This window comes from Brachyhypopomus gauderio, chromosome 16, assembly GCF_052324685.1.
Source record: "Brachyhypopomus gauderio isolate BG-103 chromosome 16, BGAUD_0.2, whole genome shotgun sequence".
Lineage (NCBI taxonomy): Eukaryota > Metazoa > Chordata > Actinopteri > Gymnotiformes > Hypopomidae > Brachyhypopomus > Brachyhypopomus gauderio.
Genome location: NC_135226.1, coordinates 6,513,352 through 6,521,389, shown reverse-complemented (window position 1 = coordinate 6,521,389; position 8,038 = coordinate 6,513,352). Strand labels below are relative to the sequence as shown.

Below are 8,038 nucleotides of genomic sequence, written 5' to 3'. Positions count from 1 at the left end.
ATATTTGTATCACTGGATTTATGTTGAATAGACTAATCTAACTGTAGGACTTGTTAACCTCAGAAACCAAATCATTATATTTCAAAACAGTTTAAATTTCTGGTATACTTTAAAATGTGTATGAATACCCATCATCCTTTGGACATCCAAACAGAGTTCAGTGCATTGGGAAGCTATTATCATTTTATTACACACATACACCCAGTCATGAAGGTTACGTTCACAGTGGGCCGGGCCAGGAAGACATCCTGTCCAGCACTGGGGGAGAAGGTACGATCGTCACTGGTTCCTTTGCTCTTGTTCTATTAAGGGTGGAACTGTGGGATCTCTGCATGAATGTCTGTGCCACTAGAAAATAAATAGAAAGAAGTCAAACACAATCTCTGCCATCTTCTCAGAAATGCACTGTCCTAGAATGGATCATCATGTATGCCACATGGACAGTATGGTAAACAATGCACCTCAGGCCTAGAAGGCTGTTTTCTTCCTGCTCACCTTTATCAGGTAAGTGCTTGTAGAAGTGCTGGACTTCTTCAGGCATGAGGGACTGGAGCGCTGAAGATGAGAGGTCAGTGAACTGACCTCCAAAATGTCTGTAGTAGGTGGTCATTTGCCTCCTGCTGTCCTGGTCAGTGATGTGCTTCTGAACAACTGTGGGAACTAAAACATAAGATGACATGGAGGACTCCATACCAAAATAACATTACATTGGTTTTTAACACATTTCCATTTCCACATTGCATTGAATTGACCTTTGTTTCAGATGGAAATCCAGTGATCTAAAGCTCACCTATACCCTTCGGTGCAATCCTATGCAGGACATTACACCCATAGCGGGAAGTGTTTCCCTGAAGTTCTGCCTTCTGAGCGGGTTTGCGGTAGTTGAACCTCATCTCAGTTTGGACGTACTGGGGGACATCAGGTTGTGTCTTAGGAGCGAGCTCTGTGCGGTTCGTCACCATCCCTGCAATGAAACCAGAACATTGAATCACCTGAAAGTTTGGGTGAGACAGCAGGCTCACTGACACATTAAAAAACCAATACGGGCAAAACTGAAAGCACAATATGAATATAGTACACAGGTGGACTGTTACACCATTGGCCAAATTTTTTGGTTTTCGTTTACTATTTTAGCATACATGTTTTCAAGAATTCAGCAAAGAGCTTATTTAATTAAGGGACACGTCCAACCTTGAGGTATGCCCAGAAAATCAGTCCTGTAGGTGGATTTGTACTGAGCTGACAGACAGTTTCGAACCTCCTCCTCAGATGGAGGGTTTTCACAAGGCTTCAGCCCAGGTGGAAGTCTCCATACCATGAAAGCCTAGAGATGAGGAACAAGAAGGAACTGCTGGTAGTCTAAGTTATGTTAGCATCTGAGAATTAGATACCATTATGACATGCATTAGGATATACACAAGTATCTCTGTGCGCAATATACAATATGAGTTTGTCAAATATGTTGTTTATCATGTGCATACCATCTATAAGAAAAATCCAGGTAAGTCAAAGGGTTTCATAAAATGTAGTTCTTGCAAATGTTCCTCACAACACATGCAAAGACTCCAAACAGCTAAGCTCTCTCACCCCACACACCCCTCTCTCTCTCTCTCTCTCTCTCTCTCTCTCTCTCTCTCTCTCTCTCTCTTTTCACCTGGCTTGGGTGTGGGTTGTTTCTCATGTTGCCACAGGCAGATCCAGTATGGATGCTGGCAGGCTTAGATGGTGGCTTCCAGCAAAAGTCCTCGCTATATGCAGTCACACCCACGGGATCAGCTACAGAATATGAATCTCCATACACCTTAGATGTCAGAGGTCTTACAACAGAAAGTATAAGAATTTGATATTTTGAGAGTAAGATGCACTCCACCCCATATATAAGATGTTTTAGAGTAAATTACACTAAAGCTGCAATCATAAGGCTTGCACTACTAATATGTGTGTAATTGATGATTCTAGAGGGGAGGCCTACCGTAAAACTGGAGTTGATGAGTTGCATCTATACACAAAGTGTCTTTCCTGTGAGGTCTCATATGGGTCCCATTTTTTCACATCTTAAAATAAAAAATCACAATACTATTAATAACACTATTTAAAGTACCGTCATAATCAACCTAACGGAACGATTGGGTAAAACGTAAAAATATTTAAAATATTTTGGAACAACTAACCAGAGCTTGCCATGTTTCTGTTTTGGTCTTCTTCTGCCAGACATAAACTACCTCTAGCAAAAGTTTTGCTTCGTGTTCTCCCTAAACGCCTTGACTAGGTTAAGGTTAAATGCCAGAGAACTTCTGGCAAACGACGATTGTTTCTGCACACACACACGCACACACACACACACACACACACACGCACACTAAAAAAGTTCCATTGTAATAATGCGAGCCAGGGACGTCGGCGTTGTTAAGGGAGACCGCACAACACTGGCGCTCCAGGTGCTAGAGCACTGGGCAGTGTGGTGACTGGCGCCTCCCAGTGGTAAAATCGGGAAGTTACATGTCTGGTATTGACTTTCACAATGTAACTCGCACATGTCGTGATAGCACCGACTTGGAAGCCCGCACAACGGCTGTATAAAGATCTGTTTTTTTTTCGGAATAAAACCTTTACAGCCAATACGTGACCCATTGTTACAAATACACATTTAGTCGAATGTCAACAGAATCGGCGAAGCATGAAAGCCAGTAATAATTTAATAATAGTCTTTTTTGTTGTTTGCTTTTGTTTGTTCTGCTGTAATAACGATAGCAGTGTAACTGGGCTAGCCATCTCAGACCTTTGATGGAGAGCGACAAATGTACACCCAGCCCCCCTCCACTCCCCCCAAAATAAATAATAATAAATAAAAATAAGATTTATTCACAGCTTCACAGCACTCAAAAAACATTTTTTTTCTGTAAGTTCTGTAAGAAATCATGCTGACGTTTAATCTGATGTTTTTTTTTGTTTTTCAGTGATATATTTGCTTCAAGCACTGTGTAACACGCTGACTCCACTATAAATCAGCGCCTGGACGTGCATCGCGGCACCGACTCCGTTCATATTAACGCGCCATTCAAAACATGACGTCCGTTCGAAAAAGCGACCAACCCCCTCGCGCCTCTTGTATCGGCTATAGAGCGGCCGGGGCCAATCAGGAGGCTCGTAAACTTGGCGGTAGCCAATGGGGACTCGCGACTGGAGTCTCGTTTCTCTCGGGCAGAAGGGCGAACGCGCACTCGGAAGAGCGCGCGACGGTGTTATTGTACTTCAGTCTATTATCCAGTCAGCCGTCTACACGGGAGCCCGCTACTGAAGGCTTCTCCTTGGTGAGTAAAAAAAAAATGGCTTCACAACGTTTTCGGTTATATATTTATAAATATTTATATATATATATAGCCGGCTGTATATACATAACATATATTTATTTCAAATAAACTGAACTCGGCACAGCCAGCCCCGCTAGATGTAACACCTCAGCGCTAGCCTAGCTAGCTGCTAGCTCTTTGACTTTGGGCTCTCGCTGGCGCGCTAACGATGCTAGGCTAGGCTAGGCTAAGCTAAGCTCTTTGACTTTGGGATCCCGCTGGCGCGCTAACGATGCTAGGCTAGGCTAGGCTAAGCTATTGTGTATGGGCTAAGCTACACTCCGGCTCGAACGCAGCAGTAATGTGTCACCCGCGTTCAAAATGGACGTGTGTAGAATTGCTCGGACCTGCGTCGCATTTTGACGCACTTTTTTTTGTTTTTCTTGTTTTTTTTCTCCCCCCTCCCTCCATTAACGCGTTTCAGAAAACGGACTGTGTGTTGTCAGTGTTGTAACATGGCTGCGTAAGGATGTGGGGAGCATCGCTGCGTTTAGTGCGCGGCGGGGGATGGGGTGACGTTTCACGGCTCCCTTCACCAACACGCATTTTTACATTGTTTATCTTTTTTTTTTTACCACCCGTCTTTGTCCCGTTTATTTTGCATTCCGTTTTAACTTTAATGTTTTTTTCTTCTTCTTCACAATTAAACGGATGAGATAAAACGGGCCGGAGTGTTATTGTGGTGGCCCGTATGTGGATTTGCCTTGCAGACATAAAGACAGGAAGCCATATTAGTGTGAGCTGCAGACGGCCATTCTGAGACACATTCACTCCCACTGCAAAGTGCTTGGAGCACACACACCACGTCCACGCCGAGGAAGTTCCTCATAGGAGAACCGATCATATCTGGAGCGGAGCGGGATCACGAAAGCCGTTGAAGACGATTTATTTAGGCTTGAGGAATAACTTGGGAATGTGGGAGGAGACGATTGAGGGGGACTTTCTCTCATGAAGACGCCTTTTTCAAAATGGAAGAAGAAATATTTTTGTTGTAGGGGTGGTCAAGTCTGCCCTGGTTTTATATGCGTTGACTTGTTTGATGATACGTATTCATCTCTTGATATGCATTAAAAAAATACAGAATATACAAAAACATAATTTTTAATACAGCCTTAATATAATTTATGCTTTGCGTTTCTAGATTAGAGGTCGTCCTTGTCTTTCACCATAGTCTCAAGACGTACATTGTGCATTGTTTATTACTTAATCATTATAAGTCTTGCATTATTAAATTATGTTGCTGTATCTACATACATAATGTTTGAAAATAAAAGTTTATGAAAAACAAAAGACTTTATTATTTATTATTATACTTTAAATAGTTTTATGTACAATAAGGCAATGAACAATTTAGTTAAATTTGTAGCAGGAATTGTTACATGTAATGTGTCTTAAGCTTAAAAGTTACAGGTGACAGTATCTACTTTTTTCCATAGTGTCATTAATACCGTAACTTCTTTTAAAGACTCAGCAAGATGGTTAAAGACCCAAGAAAGCCCAGAGGAAAGATGTCCTCCTACGCCTACTTCGTGCAGACCTGTCGTGAGGAGCATAAGAAGAAGCATCCAGATGCTAGTGTTAACTTCTCTGAGTTCTCCAAGAAATGTTCAGAGCGATGGAAGGTATTTTCTGACTTATGAAATTCTGTCGGTTTCAGCTGTGAATTGTAGTGATTTCTTCCATTCAGATGGAAGTGCTTTTAAGATTGACTGATGCCTCCTTTCCTTTTTTTTTTCTTCTTTTTCAACCACTGCATGCTCTTTCCACAGTCAATGACATCCAAAGAGAAAGGCAAATTTGAAGATATGGCGAAACAAGATAAGGTTCGTTATGAAAGGGAAATGAAGAATTACGTCCCTCCCAAAGGTGAAAAGAAGAAGCGGTTTAAGGACCCCAATGCCCCAAAGAGACCCCCGTATGTGAACGCCGTAGTCACACCAATCCAGACTGCTTCTCTCTCTACTGTTGGAATAGTCCACAAACCTCATGCACGTTGTCTCATCATTCAGGTCGGCGTTCTTCATTTTCTGCGGTGACTACCGCCCTAAGATTAAGGGTGAGAACCCAGGCCTGTCTATCGGAGACATCGCGAAGAAGCTTGGCGAGATGTGGAACAGCTCATCGGCAGAAGTTAAGCAGCCTTATGAGAAGAAGGCAGCCAAGTTGAAGGAGAAGTATGACAAGGTAACGGCACCTCTGTGGTTCTTAGAATCACCTGCGAGTGCAAAACGTTGGTACTTCACATGCTTACCAATTCCTTTTCAGGATATCGCTGTGTACCGCACAAAAGGAATTGCGGGTTTGTCCAAAAAGGGTCCTGGGGAGGATGAAGATGATGGTGAAGATGATGAAGAAGATGACGAGGAGGATGATGATGAGGAGGATGATGAGTAGAGTAGCTACTGACGGAGCCTTTCTTCTTGTTCATGCCATAAACCCAATTGTACACGATTCGCATCCTCAAACCTAATACAGCAGAAACAAGAATTGTTAGGCTGTGTATATGAAACGTTTTTAAGATGTACAGTGTTATTCTCCTTTTGTAAAGTTAACACTATGTGTCTTCGGTCTACCCCCCCCCCCCCACCCCCCTTTTGGTTAGTGGTAGTTCTTGCCTGGAACAGTTTAAGGTGGAGGAGAGCAGCTGTTTGTCTGAAGGTGCATAGCACAATTATCTGGTTTATGTAGATCTGTAGTGCATTGTCATATTAGTTTATAAAATATTTTTCGTATTTGCTGTCATAAGGTCCTTTAACTGTACTTTGAATACCACTCTAATTACAAGAATGCAGCTTTGTTTGACATTCACGAATGTGTCTGAAATAAACATTTTCTTTCTTTTTTTTAAGAAATGTTTTCCATGTGTTCATATGCTTGCGTTAGTATGTTAAGTAGAGTATATATTACAGATTTTGTTATTTTTCTTTTTTGTAATGTATAACAAGTGGCCTTAGGTTTGAGAGGTGCTAAATAATTTTTTTTATGCGTAGTTTGACAGTTTTACTGCATTTATGTAGTTTTACTGCAGTTATGCAGTAGCAGTTAAGAAATGTTTGCCACATTAGTATTAGAGATAAGCAAGTTTTAGGTGGGTTGCATGCACACAACTGATTTCAGAGATGGGCTGTTCCATCTAGCTCTAGTTTTATTGTTTTTTATTTTTTATTTTATTTTTATTTACAGTCACAAAACTGGTCTGTCTTTGACTGCTGGGTTCTCAAAAAGGCCTAATGCTGCCCATAATTTACACAAAAGTACTACTCACTGTGTACAGATATTTGTCTCTATAAGAAATGACAAGTGATCCCTCCTAAGATGAACACATATGTGCAGCTCTTACACGTTATTAGATTCCTACCAAAGGTGGGTCATTGTTGCGGCTTTGGTGTTAAAGTGGAAATGGTGTCTACATTTGCTAGTGCATAGTAACATTCATTGTGGATCTGTTTTCAACAAATGAGCACGTTCCGTCTGAGGGAGTGCGTTGAGAAATATAAATGTGATTTTTCACTCCATTAAAGTGCATTATGTACACATTCTCTTTATGAATAATTTTCCAATTGTTTAGGTAGAATACAAGGAACAACATTCTCCAGCAATGGGTAATAAATGGGGTAATAAAACCCAGATTTGGGGGTTTTGTGTTTTCGTATGTACAGCGACATCTAGTGGCTGCGTTTCGTGATAAAATTAAACGCATGAAATATGAATGCAGCAATGATGTAATCAGATTACAACTAGTATAATTACAGTACAAAGACTGCAAGAATTTCGATAGTAATCAGAAGTGGAATCAAGTGTATTCCACATAGTTTGTTTAAAGATTTTAACATGAAATTAGATTAATGCAGTGTCTAATGCTGATTTAATGCAAACTTGATTTGAAATGATCGGATTGTTACAACCCAGACATGACCAGTTAAACTTATATGTGCTTACAAACCTGTGAGAATCTGACGTTTTTCCTTTAGTTCAGTGAAAGTGAAAATCTACTTTTGTCCTTCTTTCAACCAATTTCAGTGGTAAAGCAGTCATAAACCTTTTGTAAGGTATTCTGTGGAATTTACACGTGTTTTAAGCATATATTCATCCTCTCTGCCCGAGTTTCATCGTTTCTCTCATAGCAGGTTAGGAGAATCAAGCCTCCACTGAATCCTCATGCGCAGCTTTCCACTGAGATGTCAAATTTAAACCTTGGTTTTGATTGCTGGGAGACGACCAACAGTAAAATCTGGAAAAACAGCTTTATAAAGCCATGGAGCATCTATTAAACGTCCTCAGTGTCAGCGCAAGATTAATTTTCTCCACCATTGTGCTTCTCTTTTGGAGAACAGTCCAGAGCCCATGTGCTGATACCCCTTTTACACCCGGCCTCGTCTGTCACCTTCTGGGTGAAGGCAGTGCTGGGGACCGGGGGGTGGGGGGAAGAAGAGCTCAGCCACTGTCGCAGGAGAAAGGGCAAATATTTAAATAGATCATTGTCGCTTCACATTAATTGTGGACTGTCAGTAGCAGAGGCAACAATTAGTCAAAAGAAATGACACATTGCTGTATATAGGTTTGGGATATAGATGTGAATTATAAAACGTGGAGGCTAAAAGAACACGTTTTGGTGTTAGGGGGGTGCCGGGGTGGTGGTGGGTGGGGGAGGGTGAGGGGTGCCGTGGTGGTGCTCGTGGTGGTGGTGG

General features: G+C 41.5%; 2 protein-coding genes across 2 annotated transcripts; one reads left to right on the top strand and one right to left on the bottom strand.

Annotated features, from left to right (window-relative positions):
- Nucleotides 1-165: 165 nt before the first annotated feature.
- Nucleotides 166-2,392, bottom strand: tex26 (testis expressed 26). Its single transcript, XM_076977065.1, has 7 exons — nucleotides 2,172-2,392; nucleotides 1,973-2,054; nucleotides 1,655-1,817; nucleotides 1,192-1,324; nucleotides 791-964; nucleotides 496-660; nucleotides 166-348 (listed from the first exon to the last, which is right to left on the bottom strand). Exons 1-7 carry the CDS (start codon nucleotides 2,182-2,184, stop codon nucleotides 221-223), a joined length of 858 nt encoding a protein of 285 aa, XP_076833180.1. The 5' UTR covers nucleotides 2,185-2,392; the 3' UTR covers nucleotides 166-220.
- A 765-nt stretch (nucleotides 2,393-3,157) lies between these two features.
- hmgb1b (high mobility group box 1b) lies at nucleotides 3,158-6,884 on the top strand. The gene is made up of 5 exons (XM_076976083.1): nucleotides 3,158-3,311; nucleotides 4,816-4,972; nucleotides 5,120-5,265; nucleotides 5,360-5,534; nucleotides 5,616-6,884. The coding sequence occupies exons 2-5, from the start codon at nucleotides 4,826-4,828 to the stop codon at nucleotides 5,742-5,744; spliced, it is 597 nt and encodes a 198-aa protein (XP_076832198.1). The 5' UTR covers nucleotides 3,158-3,311; nucleotides 4,816-4,825; the 3' UTR covers nucleotides 5,745-6,884.
- Nucleotides 6,885-8,038: the final 1,154 nt, after the last annotated feature.